This window comes from Phalangium opilio, unplaced genomic scaffold (genome assembly GCF_054372755.1).
Source record: "Phalangium opilio isolate 3A_F unplaced genomic scaffold, DU_Popi_V2 ptg000002l_1, whole genome shotgun sequence".
NCBI classification, from domain to species: Eukaryota; Metazoa; Arthropoda; class Arachnida; order Opiliones; family Phalangiidae; genus Phalangium; species Phalangium opilio.
Genome location: NW_028324144.1, coordinates 12,207,238 through 12,222,877, shown reverse-complemented (window position 1 = coordinate 12,222,877; position 15,640 = coordinate 12,207,238). Strand labels below are relative to the sequence as shown.

The 15,640-nt window shown below is 39.8% G+C and overlaps 2 protein-coding genes across 2 annotated transcripts; one reads left to right on the top strand and one right to left on the bottom strand.

Moving 5' to 3' along the window:
* The first annotated feature begins 2,846 nt into the window (after positions 1–2,846).
* Positions 2,847–3,833, top strand: LOC149719820 (uncharacterized). Its single transcript, XM_089857674.1, has 3 exons — positions 2,847–2,994; positions 3,063–3,225; positions 3,288–3,833. Exons 1-3 carry the CDS (start codon positions 2,847–2,849, stop codon positions 3,769–3,771), a joined length of 795 nt encoding a protein of 264 aa, XP_089713800.1. The 3' UTR covers positions 3,772–3,833.
* A 6,719-nt stretch (positions 3,834–10,552) lies between these two features.
* On the bottom strand, positions 10,553–12,954 carry LOC149719819 (uncharacterized). The gene is made up of 2 exons (XM_089861913.1): positions 12,190–12,954; positions 10,553–12,030 (listed from the first exon to the last, which is right to left on the bottom strand). Exons 1-2 carry the CDS (start codon positions 12,432–12,434, stop codon positions 11,535–11,537), a joined length of 741 nt encoding a protein of 246 aa, XP_089718039.1. The 5' UTR covers positions 12,435–12,954; the 3' UTR covers positions 10,553–11,534.
* Positions 12,955–15,640: the final 2,686 nt, after the last annotated feature.

Here is a 15,640-nt window from a genome sequence, read left to right as displayed (position 1 = left end):
ATAAACATCAGTATAATCGGTTGAAAGTTTGTGGATCGGGATGTTTTCGTTTATTCTGGGGTGAGGCATTTTCCAAGACAAATTTGGATACAACAAGACGGCCCAAGGGCTCGTAATAGTAGCCACATCGTACGAGTGAATAGCCCCTCTATACCCTACCCCAATGAGTGGATAACCCCTCTATACCTTACCCTAATGAGTGAATAGCGCTATATTTTACTATTTTACAATGCTTAAATGATTTACCGTACACAAAATCCGAGTGAATAGCCCCTCGATGCCCTACCCTAAACAGTGATAAAATTATTACCCGTATAAATTTAATATCTTCCTGGGGCGTTAGTGTACCATATGCATATCAAAATAAATTTTAAGGAACTTTTAATTATACACAAACTTAAAAATATATTTCTGACACAAAAAAACAAGGGACCAGATGTGAAGGTTAACGGGAAATTAATATGGCCTTAAGGGTTATAACGGAATTCTATAACTTGTTCTTAATATTGACTTCCCCTCGAACTTTTCAGACAGCAACAGTTTAGACTGCTATTTGGATTACTTGATTGGAAGGTTTATGAGTTTTGGTGAATCATTGATCTCCAGATCTCCAGTTGTGTTGGTTTTGTTTTTTATTCATTCGGCACACACGGCTTCATTGGTTTTTGCCTCTTGAATTTTTTTTGTAATTTTAAGTTAACGGCGCTTCGGGTAATGTTTTTCTCTATATTGGTAGAATTTTTTCGAAGTGTCTTAGCAGCTTCCTGGGCATTGTTTCTGACAGTGAAGCACCGTCTTTTTTTTGTATTATGGAGGTTTCAATGTAAGTAGGGCACATACGTCACCGACAAGTATGCGATTAGTCAGGGTTCAGTATGTGTTTAAGCAGGGAAGGAAATGAGGTTTACTTGGGAGGTGACGGAAGGGGTGTGGGGGTCAATTCACCTCCGGCGGACACGGCGCAGTCGGCACCTATAGGGTAGGATCGCCGACATGTGTCTTATTCCCTCAAACTTTGCAGCCCTGAAGCTTGGCTTACAGGAGTGCGCCACACTCCCGGCTGTGAAGCACCGTTTCGCTGATATAGTTTTATTCATCTTGTCTCAACCAAGCTTTTGGATGTGGTTTTAATTGGATTAAAACATTTCGAGGGGGGATATTCTTTACATGTGGGATGAACTTGAATAGTTTTCTAAAGAACTACATATCTGGTCTCCTTAATTTAAAAAATAATAAAACAATTTAGTTTTTTTTTTGCATTTTAAATCTTGATTAGATAGGTAATTCAATTTCCTTAATTTCATAAAATAGTTTGATTATAGTGTCAAATACTTGGTTTAATATTTATAGAGTGTAGATATTTGATAAATTAGTTTCTTAGAATGTAGATATTTGATAAATTAGTTTCTTAGAATGTACATATTTGATAAATTAGTTTCTTAGAATGTACATATTTGATAAATTAGTTTCTTAGAATGCACATATTTGATAAATTAGTTTCTTAGAATGTACATATTTGATAAATTACTTTCTTAGAATGTACATATTTGATAAATTAGTTTCTTAGAATGTACATATATGATAAATTAGTTTCTTAGAATGTACATATATGATAAATTAGTTTCTTAGAATGTACATATTTGATAAATTAGTTTCTTAGAATGTACATATTTGATAAATTAGTTTCTTAGAATGTACAAATTTGATAAATTAGTTTCTTAGAATGTACATATTTGATAAATTAGTTTCTTAGAATGTACATATTTGATAAATTAGTTTCTTAGAATGTACATATTTGATAAATTAGTTTCTTAGAATGTACATATTTGATAAATTAGTTTCTTAGAATGTACATATTTGATAAATTAGTTTCTTAGAATGTACATATTTGATAAATTAGTTTCTTAGAATGTACATATTTGATAAATTAGTTTCTTAGAATGTACATATTTGATAAATTAGTTTCTTAGAATGTACATATTTGATAAATTAGTTTCTTAGAATGTACATATATACTTATAGATACGAAAGAAAAGTTTACGGGGAGAAATTAATAATAATGGGAAGTTTATAATAGCCCCTTCCAAAAAGTTTGACTGCCTTGTGCATCTTGTTGTTTAAGTTCTTGTCAATGTTGTTGGTAACCATATAGCGAGCACTAATTTGCAAGCGAATTTTTTCGCTCAATCCGTAAGTTGAACTGGGCTTCAGTTGTTTCGCTCTATCCAGTATATTTTTTCGCACAAGCGCTTGAAAGTCTCCTTTGACGTTATCGAAAGCCAAAGAATCGCAAAATTCAGTATTAAACTGACTGAGACGCATCTCATTGAAATCTGCCGCGCCTTTGTTCGTAGCATACAGATGTATGGCGTCGAGAGGAGGCTCGCCTTCAGGGCCGTCGCCAGGGTCAAATTTTAGGTAGGGCCGCGGTAGGGCACATTTTCGGACGAATGCACCTTATTATCGATGCGTGTGCCAAGTCTTAAAGGCCGACTTCCATCGAAAAGGGTTCTTACGAACTGAAAACCGTGCATCGAGAGTAAAGTGACGGCCACACCAGTAATACGCGTTCGCTCTCTTCGCTTTGCCATGGTTGCAAGGTTCGCAAGCTTGAAACGCATTCAAGCCACATATAGCAAAACTTCTCGTTTTCAAAAATCGCGCCAGCCGCGGGTCCGAGGTAGCGTAGATTAGCGAAAGGACTCTCCGATATCTGCCAGCCAATCAGAGGGAGCGCTGCAATACGTCATTCATACAGTTGAGCAACTTGAGCTAGCTAGAGTAGTACCGTGCCACCAAGGCTTAATTTTACCTAGATAGTGGACTGCTCATTGTTTAAAATAATCATGGCAGATATTGAAATAAACGATGAGGAATTAATAAACGTTGTAAGAACGTTTCCAGAGCTGTGGAATAAAGCCTGTACTGCCTATAGAAACAACAGGAAGAAAGATGGAGCGTGGATTCGAATCTCCGAGAGGCTACATAAACCAAGTAGGAGTAATATTTATTTAATAACTGATTAGTATTCAATATATCAAGTTTATTATTGTGAATGGTAGTTGATGATCTGAAATCACGTTGGAAGTCAATAAGAGACAAATATGTCCGAGAGAAAAAGATTATGGATGCTTCTAAAACAAGTGGAAGCGCTGCTTCCCACAGAGAAGCCTGGGAGCTTTTTGAGAGCTTACATTTTTTAAAGGACTCCATAAGTCATCGAAAGTATGTAAAAATGAATAAATTAGATCTTATAGACGCTTGTCATTAATCGAAAATCTATGCAGAACGAGCAACAACATGGTAAATGCCGAAAAACCACCACATCAGGACGAGCTTGTAATTGAGACTGATGATGGGGTGTTCAGTATCATCGAAGACCAATTGAGGGTATCAGATGAAGAAACCAGTAACTCAAGGCCAAGTACATGTCCTTCTAGTTCAAGTAGTAATACTCGAAAATCGTCGACATCCGACCACCTAGAGCAGAATGAATGCAAGTCTTCAGGCAAATATAAAAGACCAAAACAAAAACCTGACCCATACGAACAATCTCTTCTAAAAATCTGGAAGGAAAACAATGATAAAATGAAAGATTGTGATGGTGCTTCGGAAGATCCAGATAGGCTATTTTTACTCAGCTTAGAAAAGGATTTTAAAACCTTAAATGAGAAAAACAAAAGAAAGGCAAAACATGCTCTAATGGAAGTCCTAGAGAACCTGATTGATATCCAAGAAAGAGACAATTCATTATTGGAAAACGACCATTGAGAAATTTTCTTTATTAAAAATAAAACATTGATACTTTCAAATAAATCATCAATTATGATTAATCGTGTGCTCTTGCTTGGTTTCCTACTTTACCGTTAGTTGCAAAATAATCTTTGTACAAATCTCTAACTTGAATAGCTCCTCTTTTACATGCTCTTCCACCTTGCCGAGGAAGCACTGTCATATTTTGTCTGCTATTATTTCTCCATTCTCCTTCAACCAAATGTCCATGTTCATCTAGATAATCAGCATACTTGACTGGGCAATAGAGACGCCTATCAGTGTGCTCTTCCTTTGTCATCAAGAAATTATGTAAACATACAGTGGCTTTAACAACAGCTTCAGCATTCACAGGGTCAAGAGGTATAGCACTTTGTAGACATCTAAATCTAGAACTTAAAATACCAAACGAATTCTCGATAGTCATTCTAGCACGCGATAATCTGTAATTAAAACCATCTTTATCATCTGGCAGATTTCTACCCGGATAGGGACGCATTAGGTTGGTTTTTAGCGGAAAAGCGGCATCAGCAACAAAACAGAATGGAAGTTCGGGGCCATTTTCTTCTATTTTTCGTGGTTGTGGGAAGAACGTTTGATCTTCAATCGCTTTTCCCAACTCTGAAGCACCAAAAACACCTCCATCGCTTATTCCCCCGAAATTTCCAATGTCAACAAATGTAAATTTATAATTAGCGTCACAAGCGGCCATCAAGACGATACTATAACATCCTTTGTAGTTAAAATACATTGAGCCAGAATTGGGAGGTGAGACCAACTCAATATGCTTTCCGTCAAGAGAGCCAACACAGTTGGGGAAATTCCATTTTTGAAAGTAATTGAGTGCTACCGTCATCATTGCTGTTTTAGTAAGTGGAGGGAGATAAATTGGCTGAAGAGCATCCCATATTGCGTTACAAGCCTCTGGTATTATTTTCGCTACAGTTGATTTTCCAACTCTATACGCTAATGATAACGTGCGATAACTATCCCCTGTTGACAAGTACCTAAAAATGACATTCTCTTAATTATTTTCTCCATTAACATAACAATAATAGCATTACCTCAAAGTTATGTATAGTCTTTCCTTGGCTGAGATGGATTTCCGGTAATGAGTGTCTTCTTTGGTTAGTTTAGATTTAACCAAGCTTAATAAATAGTCATATTGGCTAGGGCTCATCCGAAACACTTCCCTGTAGAGATTATCTTCATGATATTCATAGCAGGATCTCATTTTTGGTATCAAATTGTGGAAGTCCCCATCTATAGGCCGGTCTTGAAATATTTCTCTTACCCATATCCTTCTCCTTTTAATACGTTTTCGATGATTTAATAATAATAGCGAGGCAATGACTCTATTATTAATTAGTAACAATTTGCGGTGCTTACTACATACTGGCGCCATTTTGAAAACGCCAAATTCGGCCGATGACGAAAGTACCTGACGTCAAACCTACCGAGACTCTTATTGGTCGATACCTTGCGAGACGTGCAAAGCAAGCGAAAATCTTTGACGCGACAAAGAAATTTGCACCCTTCGCGCCTCTCGCACGGCAAGGTTTTTCTTCGGTGTAAACTAAAAGCGTGGGATGCGAGCGAACAACGCGATCGCCGCGGAGTCTGCGAACTATGCGAAATAGCCTGGTGTGGACGGCACTTAACAATGGAGCGACCGTGCCGATTTTCAAATCCCCGCTGGACAAAATTTTGAGGGGTTCTTACGAACTGAAAACCTTGATACGGCGGTTCTTACGAACTGAAGATAAACAATAGATATTTTCCTTCAGAGGGTCGCAAAAATCGGGAATAAAATATTTAAGAGACTTTCTATTGTTTATCTTCAGTTCGAAAGAACCCGCATAGCATGGTTTTCAGTTCGTAAGAACCCCTCCAAATTTTGCCCCAGTGGGGACTCGAAAATTGGCACGGTCGCTCTATTGTTAAGAATCGATGCACGGTCTTCAGTTCGTAAGAACCCTTTTCGGTGGAAGTCGGCCTTTAACGCAAGATTTTTAACTGAAAAGTCTGGTTCAAGATGATGCATATTAGAAAATAACTTAGAAGTTCCTACTGTGAAGAACATGACGCATCATTTTGCCTCAGATTGTTCAATTAAAATCGTGCTATAAGCCATGGTATACTCATCGGGAATAGAGGGATTAGTATTAAAAATCGGTTCTATACGCGCCGAGGATTGAGAGGTATACTTAAACGCAATGCCTCTAGCGGACTGAATTGAAAACTCTTGGCGAGAAGTTCGCGAATGGTAGATTGGCAGTTTAAAAATGGGGAGCGCTACAATTATGAAATACGTCTCGTTTTTAGCATTACAAGGTTTACAAAATTATTTTAGGGATTCCACTCGTCGAAAAGTCTAAAATCTAATAAAAACTAAACACATTTTTAACGTAAAAGATATTTGTAAACCAAACGAAGTTAATACCGTAGCCTCTGGACAGTGTATCATGGAAACTTCTGCATGTTTATGATATTACCATCTATGTAATTGTTCAAATTAAATATGTTTATATTGTAAGTTAATTAAATTAACTTGCAAGTGCTTCCAGACAGACACATTTTTGAGGTTAACTGTACCTATATACATCTCGTAGGCGTTGTGTACATTTAATTTGGGTGTTGGGCTTAGATAACATAAAGTCTAGAAATTTACTTTTTCTCTTTAAGCGCGTTAATTCATTCATTTCATTTAATGCAATGAATTCTACAACTTTGAAAATGGGTTAAATTTCACCCCTTCTGGGGAATTTCAATAATAATTCTTACACAAGAACCCTATGGCTTCATTTAAAGACGCGGTCATTTTCCCACCAATTTGTTCTTCTGAAATCCGCTAGATGGCGATCGTGGCGGCTCGCTCGGCGCGTATACAAGAAATTTAAAAACTTTGTACTATTTATTAAAAATTTAGCTAGGGAAGAGGCAATGTCAACGAGGTCTTAAAACAAATTAAAAGAAGGGTTTAACAACTATAAATTAAAATTACGCTAGTCATAATATTAACATGTAAAAGAAGAAAATAAATGACCAAAAATAAGTATGAAACCTGTTCATTGATTGTTTGATCTGGTTAAACATATATCTCTAATACGCGGTTTAAAAATTAAGCACTAGTGCGACTAACCGATTAACACTAAAAGACTAGTCACTCTATACATAACCTCCTGGATCACCTGACACCGGGACGCTGGCTGCCCGGGCTTTGGAAGCCAGTTCAAAGATATATTTCTTTGAGCGTGTATCTCAGACTATCACTTGAAAATTCAAAGCCGTCAGCTTTTACCACGACCGTCAATATGACGATGCAAGTTATCGCGCAGAGTTCTTTTCCTAAAAAATGTCTATGTTACTGTGATAAGTACAAACAAAGATTCAATGAATTTTGAAAAAAAAACTATTAGTTTTAAAATTCTGAACCTTTGCACGATAATTTAAAGCCCTGAATATACTTCTCACTAATATTTCAGAAGACTAACCAGTGAAACCGTAAAAGAAACATATTTCCTCCGACTCATGGCTAAATCCTTTAATCATAGCTAATTTCCGTTTTAATTTTATTTTTTTTTTGTAAAAAGACTATGAAATGTGAACTTTTGAAACTTGGCAAAAAATATAATAACCTTACGCTGCATGTATGTTAAGAGATTTGACCATAAGCTGAAATGTGTATCAATAACAATAAAGACTCAACTAACATTTAAACAGGTGCGGTTAGCTTTGTAAACGACAATAAATATGCCGAATGACGAAATGTTCATTTCCAAGTTTAATTTAAATACAATATTAATATTTTATGTTCTTCAATTTAGTATGTATATTAAAAATGATTTATTTAACATTGGCAGAAGTGGTTGGGTCAGGTTACGTTTGCGAATGAAAAATAAATATGTCAACTCGCATTCGCGTAGATCTATTACAAAAAAGATCCCATCTTGCAAAAAAGGGCCCTGATACTTAGTATGATTTGTTTTTACCTTTACCAAAATATATGAATAGATAATTGCCACGTTTTCCAAATTATATAACCAGCTTTCACTTTTCCAAAATATTTGCCCTAATAATTAGTTGCCACGAACGCGACAACCACACCAGTTCCGGAGTATAGGAAATAACTTATTTGTAAGCCTGCCTGATTTCACGAAGCTATAGACCTCCCGAGAGTTCAGAATGATCCAGTGTTGCCAATGTGTGGGAAATTTTGGTAAGGTTTTAGGCTCTGTGGGAAAAACGTATTTTTTTTCCGAAATCTGTTAAATGTGGGAATTTCACTGTTTAAGTGTTAAAAGTGCAGACTATGCAGTTAAAATTAGTGCATTTTCGAAAATTTTGCTCGGTTAAATAATTGCAAGTGATATTACGAAATAAATTCGGTGATTGTAAATCTGACACTGGAAAAAGAGTACAATATTTTGAGAATTTTAAAGCTTTATAGCGTTTTGGTGCATTTGTATATAATGTCAAAGCCATGCGGAGTTATATTCCACATAAAACCTAGTAGGAAAACATAGTCCAGATAAATGTGACTGTAACCTTTTTTCCATACACTGTTAGAACAAAAGGTGTTTCATGGGTGTTCGGAAATGCCTCGAGGTGTTTTTATACTCTTTTTAGAGTGTTTTTTAACTGAGATGGTGTTTTCTCCATAAAAAGGAGCTAGTTGACTCTTTTAAGGTATTTTTTAAGGAAATGGTGATTCACTGGTACCTAGAAACACCTTTAGATGTTAATTGACCCTTATCAATTTTTTTATAAACGGAAATAGTGTTTTTAATATAAATCTGTTTCAATGGTGCGAATAAACACCTTTGGGCTTGACTTAACACTTTTTAGCTGCTATGGTGTTTTTTTTAAGTGAAAGGTTTTTGATATGACCTTAGAGGGAAATCACCTATTAATTCTACCTGCATAGTGAAGCATTCTAAAAATATCCCAAAGATTTTAAAAATTGCTTTGGACTACCTTATACCAAATATTTGAAGGAATTCATACTTATTATGATTTTTCAATCATTGGAAAATAATTCTCGAAAAGTTCAATATGCTGGAATTTCTTGGAATTAGAGTAATTCATAAAAAATACTTTAATTTCCCCTTGACACAGGTTTTTATCTCTCCGAGTGACGATGACGTCACGGAGAGGTATTACACTGGAAGTATTTGTGTGTCTGAGATGAAACAGAACTTTATAGCTACACAACTACTAAAAGAATCGTAATGCCGAAAAATATTTAAAATATTTCCATTTAATATTCTGCAAAAAGAAAATATTATCGTTTTGTAAGATATCTTATCATTCTACTCGCTTTATATTAACTTTGATATGCGTGTAGCGTTTCGATTCAGATGCAATCTTCATTACTCGTTCTATATAAACTCTCACGTTTGTCATTCCAAAGAAAGAAGTTGATCTTAAATAATTAAATAAATATAAGTGATATTAATTATTTTAATAGTCAGTATTTTACGTTAATTATAGTTAAGTCGGTTTAAGAAACTTAATTCCTAAAATAATTTTAAACATAGCTATCTTTAACGTTATACTTCTAGGGAACACCTATATCAGAACTTTTGTAAATTAAGGGTATAAAAGGTGATTGATTCACACTAAGAGGTAAGAAAGTGCGCAATTGCGTGAACCTTTGGTGGAAGCTCTGCCATTGAGAGGCTAGACGTTTCTCGTAACCCTAGCCGCGTGTGGCGTATGTGGCGTATGTGGTGTACAAGACTATTGCATGGTATTGATGTTAGAAGCCATTAAATACCGTTTGGGATTGGGTGAAACAATTGGTGGTTAGACAGTAAATGAAGGTGTAACGGATAGTTAATTATTGACGTTAAATAATTTGGATATAGCAACGACGTAACATTTTTCGAATTTCTGTATGCTGCGAACGCGGTCCGGAAATTGCGAACACGTTTGCTTCGATTTGCCAACTGCGAACACGGTGCCAGACAGACACACAGATACGTCCAGTGCAATACCTCTCCGTGACGTCATCGTCACTTGGAGAGGTAAAAAATCTACTTCATTACGCAATCTCCACACTTGTTTTTCTAATGGTATATACGACATACACGTTTACCTGTACTTATTGGCTTCTGACAACACCATCTGTGTATACCACATACACGCCAATCTGAAACATTAGCTTCTACTCCATTATCATCGTTGGGATTAAGATGTACGCGCGAACGGCTTAAGTTACGAGAAACGACTAGCCTCCCAATGGCAGGGCTTCGACCAAAGGTTCACGCAATAGCGCTTATTCCTACCATTTGTCAATCAATCGCCTTATATACCCTAAATTTCCAAAATTTGTGAAAACGGTTTTTGCTAGAAGTCAAACGTCAACAATAGCTATATTTAAAATCATTTTAAGAATAACGCTTCTTTAAACCACTTAACTAGAATTAAGGTAAAATACTGACGAATAAAAAAATTAATATTATTTATATTTATTTAATTATTTAAGATAATCTTCTTTCTTCGGAACGACACAAGTGAAAGTTTATACAGAACGAGTAATGAAGATTGCACCTGAATCGAAACACTATACGCATATCAAAGTTAATATAAAGCGAGTAAAATAAAATTATCTGTTACAAAACCATAACATTTTCTTATTGTAGAATATTAAATGAAAATATTTAGTATGTTTCGGCATTACGATTCTTTTTGTAGTTTTGTAGCTAAAAAGCTCTGTTTCATTTCTATATTCCAAGAACATCTTTTATATTAATATTTCAAATTCGGTGATTACTTTTTAATTCAGCTTTACTACATTTATATACAGTGGAAACGTGAAATTAAACTTTCCTAGTTACACTGAATGCCACTTCTAAAGATTTTGGTAAGCGTTGTTCGGTTTGGTTCCATGAATTCGTGTGTCTTTGAGGAGGTCTTGACGGTTCACAGTGAGCCGAAAATTAAATACAGTTTTGAATGATATAAATCAGGTCCTTCAATAGAACTATTGAGGATATACAGTAAAGTTTAAACGTAACCATTTCGCACGCGTATCAATTCTTACACGGTTGAATAAGGCTTACAGCAGAAAAAACGTTTACCTTTAATCCACTGGATTTGAGCAGATATTTTGAAAGACTAACACTAACTCATGTGTTTTGAAAAACAATTATTTCAAAAAACACCTTTTAAGAAATTAAGAGTCTATAGACACCTTTCTGGTATAATTATAAACCTCTATTAAGGGTGATGTTTTAAACCTAACAGGAATTAAAAAGCACCAACGTCAATGGAATTTAAAAACACCAAATTTGTCTCAAAAAGACCTTTTTTAAAAGGTTTTATTAACACTTTTTCTGGTATTAATATACACCTCTATTCTAAGTGATTAAAACACCTAACAGGATTTAAAAAGCACCTTCAGAGAAGGTATTATTTCGCACCGTTTTGAAAGGTGCGTATTGACATCCTCTCGAATGGTGCTTTTAAACACCAATAGAGGTGCTACTGGGGATGCATTAGGAAACACCTCTAAAGGTGTCAAACAGTTCCATTTTTTTTAACAGTGTATGTTAGGTGGGGGCGGCGCTAAAAAGGGCCTGTAGGAAATGTGGGAAATTTTTCAAATGGAAGTGGGAAAATCCACTTTCAAACATTAGCAACACTGATATCATCTGCTCTACCGTCTACGAAGAGTGTGCCAATTTGCAAAAGCTTGGCGAAAACGTTTTTTTATGCCATGACAATAATTTTTTAATTTCGTTTTATTTATATGGGATTTATTGGCTTAGCAGAATGTCATGAACGTAGTCTGGTGGGGTTAGGGGTAGGAGCGTTGGGCCAATGAAACTACTGGTAGGGCCATAAGCAGTTTCCAAAAATTTCGGAAATATTTCAGGTAGGGCCAAACATATTGTAGGTAGGGCCGGGCCCACCCGGCCCTCCCCCTGACGACGGCCCTGCTCGCCTTTTACATTCACCTGCTGTTTCTTGATTAGTGATACGTCATTGACTTCCATTTTTCCTATTGCCATTCGATTCAGAGCCATAGCGAATTCCTTGTCTTCCTTCTGACGCATGATCTCATTCAAGAAAAAAACCTTAAATTCTTTCCATTGCGGATTATTATCTAGCAATCCAGCATAAGGGGTGTCACGAGCTTTAGGAATTTGAAACGCGTAACTATCGCCTACTGGTTTCAGTTGGTTAAAATCGCCAACAACCAAAACTGATAGTCCACCGAATGATTCTTGTGACCCCATAACCTCTTGGCACCTAGAATTGACCTTCGTGAGAATCCCTACTCCTGGGCTCTCGAAGTTGGAGACGCAAGCTGGATGGCGCGCTTAATTTCCCCCCTTGCCTTGCTGTTCTGCCTTTTCTTTCGCTTGCGCGACCGCCAGCTTGGGTCCTCAACAGTGCGTTGTATCACACCTCCTCGGTGGTGAGAGCTGGTCAACCACTGCGCTTTGTGGGCTGAGCTGATACGCGCCCTTCCCAAGCCAAGGTGTGCAGGTATCGTGCTGAGGGCTGTGTGGTACCGGGAAAGTTAATCTACGGTATCTCGAACGATCCCCTCGGGGCATCAGGCGAAACCCCGTTGTAATTAGCCTTCCACCCGGGTTGAGGACTACCGGGTGATGACCTTTTACTTGCCTCATTACTCGTGGGATCTTCATGGATTCTTTAATAACAAAAACCAAAAACAAACCTGGGCATGGAGCCGGTTCTACCGGTACCCAGCCTTCTCTCAGGGACGGAGGCAACTCCCAACCTGCTTCTGGGCGAGATGCTGCCTCCGGCAGCACCCACCCGCAATCGGCGGAAGGCCAAAAGTCACTTCCTGCTCCTCAATCGGGTTCCACCAGGTTGAGTGAGGTTAATAGGAGGCGCAAGGCCAACCGCCGAAGAAAGCAATCCCAAAAAGGTGGCCAGAACTCTGCACTGGGTGCAAGAGATACGGGCCGAGATGGGACTCCTGTACCTTCGGGTGCTGGGAGTAACGTCCCGGGTACGGACTCTACGCCTGGTGCAAGAGAAGCTACCACCCTTTCTGGAAAGAGAGCTAGGGCGGAGGACCCTGATCCCTCGCCTAGCTTACAAGCTGCGGCGTCAAAGAAGACCAAGTCTTACTGCGACGTCGCCAGTATTGTCAAGATGGCCATCGTTAAAGATGGCTATCCGACTAATGCGGTCACGGAGGAGGATGTCGTTCCCATCCAGGCCGCTATACTTGACGCACTGGACGCTGAGCTTTCTTCGGGAAGCTCGCTGCCGCGTCCTCTCAATTTCCACATCATGGCTGGGGCCTTGATCTACTCATGTGGGGATTTTGCGACCAGTGAATGGCTCGTGAAGGTGCTACACCATAATGAGCGTGCCATAGGGGGAACACGGCTTTCAGTGATGAAGGCCTGTGAACTCCCGAAGCCGTTCAAGGTGTCCTTCCGGACCAAGGACCGTCGCACCACTGATCCGGCGGCTCTTCTCCGGCGATTGAAGGCCTACAACGGCAGGTTTCTGACCGACTGTTGGCGGTGCCTGAAGTCGTTCGACGAGAAGAGCACCAGACGCTGGATCTTCCTAATTGATGGCTCCTCCATGGAGGCCATCAAGGAGGCCGGCTTCGAGGGTCTTACTGGTGTGGATGTCGGGACATTTAAAGTCCTGAATGCGCCAAAGGACCCTCTCCAGAATGCCTCTGAGGCTTCTGAAGAAGAAGGCAATACTGCAGCCAGCGTGAGTGGGGAGCTGGCAGCAAATATTGCTGGTATTAATTTAGAGCCATCCTTTCCAGATGGCTCAGACATAGACCTCGGGACAGAGTCCGACTTTTTGAAAGACTCTGATACCGAGAAGACCTACGCTCCTGTGACTGGGATGGAGTTGGGGGCCGAGGGTGCTGTTGGTGGAGGCGAAGGAGATACCGGTCCTGGATCGGGACTCCGCGCTACCGCCAAGCAAGTAGCCGGGGCCGCCTCTCTTCCTAAGACATGAGCATCAAGGTGATCCAGATTAACCTGCATCACTGCAAAGCAGCCTCGGCAGTTCTATGCCGGAGGTTTGCCTTAGAGGGCCTGGATGTGGCCCTCATTCAGGAACCTTGGATTCATAATGGCAAAATCCTTGGTTTAAAGAATGCAGGTAATATCTCTTATGACTTTACCTCACCCAACCCCAGGGCGTGTGTTCTGACCAGGAAGGGTCTTGACATCCTTCCGCTTCCGAACTACCTCACTAGGGATACTGCTGTGATTAAGGTAATGCCCTCCTCTTCTGGAGTGGCAACTGGCCTTATCATGGCGTCTGCTTACTTTCCCCATGATGCCACGGGTTCCCCGCCACCACAGGAGGTTGTCGTTCTTGTCGACCGATGTGAGAGGCAGGGGGACAGGCTCATTTTGGACTGTGATGCCAATGCCCACCATGTCACGTGGGGCAGTAGTGACTGCAACAGACGTGGTGATGAACTACTTGAATATCTGGTCGGTACGAACCTGCATATTCTCAACAGGCACAATGAGCCAACCTTCGTTACTTCTAACAGAAAAGAGGTCATTGATGTCACCCTGGCCACAGACAATATCAGTCTGTCGGTCTCTAATTGGCATGTGTCTAATGAACCGTCTCTTTCGGACCATAGGCACATCTGCTTCTCGGTCGCGGTCAAGTCAACTTCGGTTAAGACGGAACTGCGCAACCCCCGTCGGACCGATTGGTCCGGCTACAGGGAGGAACTTTGCCTCCTACTCAGAGGTAGTGCTCCAAAGCTTTCCTCGGTGCTGGAATTTGATTTGGCAGTTGATCTCATGCAACAAGCCATTATCAATTCCTACCACCACAACTGTCCGGCGAAGCCTGCCAGCCGGCCGAGGCTCGTTCCTTGGTGGAATACGGAACTTGGCAAGCTTCGCAAGCTTACTCGTAAACTCTTTAATAGGGCTAAGAGGACTGGGGACTGGACTATTTATAGACAGACCCTCAACAAGTATAATAAAGCCATCCGGGTGGCCAAAAGGAACTCCTGGAGGAACTTCTGCGGTAGCATCTCTGATTCCCCCGCTACTGCCAAGATCATGAAGATCCTGGCTCATGATAACACTCACCAGCTCAGCACCATCAAGGTGGCAGAAGGTGAGTTTACCAAGTCAGGGACTGATACTCTTAAGCATATGCTCAAGGTACACTTTCCGGACTCCAAGGCTTTTGACCTCACAAGCACCGACGCTCGCCCCGTGCTCTTTCGGAGAGCACACAGGATGGTCTGGGGCATCGCCAATAAGATAGTTACATACTCTAGACTTAAGTGGCCTGTAAACTCGTTTCAACCCTATAAGTCGCCTGGCCCAGATGGTGTCTTTCCCGCCCTCCTCCAGGAAGGCATAGACGCCATTGGCCCTTATCTGTGCAGGATATTCAGAGCCAGCATTGCTCTGGCGCATATTCCAGATATCTGGAAGCGCTCGAAGGTTATCTTTATTCCCAAACCTGGGAAGACGAGCTATCTTGAGGCTAAGCATTTAGACCTATCTGTCTTACCTCTTTCTTCCTAAAGACTTTAGAGAAATTGGTGGACAGGTATTTTCGGGATGGTGTTCTTTCCCACACACCCCTGTCCACTTTTCAGTTTGCCTATCAGAAAGGCAAGTCTACAGAGACGGCGCTTCATGGCATCTTGAACTGCCTTGATAGGGCCATCGAGTTCAAGGAGATGTCTTTGGCCATCTTCCTTGATATTGAGGGAGCCTTTGATAGGGTCTCTAGTGAAGTTATCCTTCGCGCTACGGAGCGGTTTGGTATTGACGACACTTTGTGTCGTTGGATTAAATCCATGCTCACGCATCGTAGGGTGACGGCGTCTCTTCTCGGGGAATCCTTGGAGATC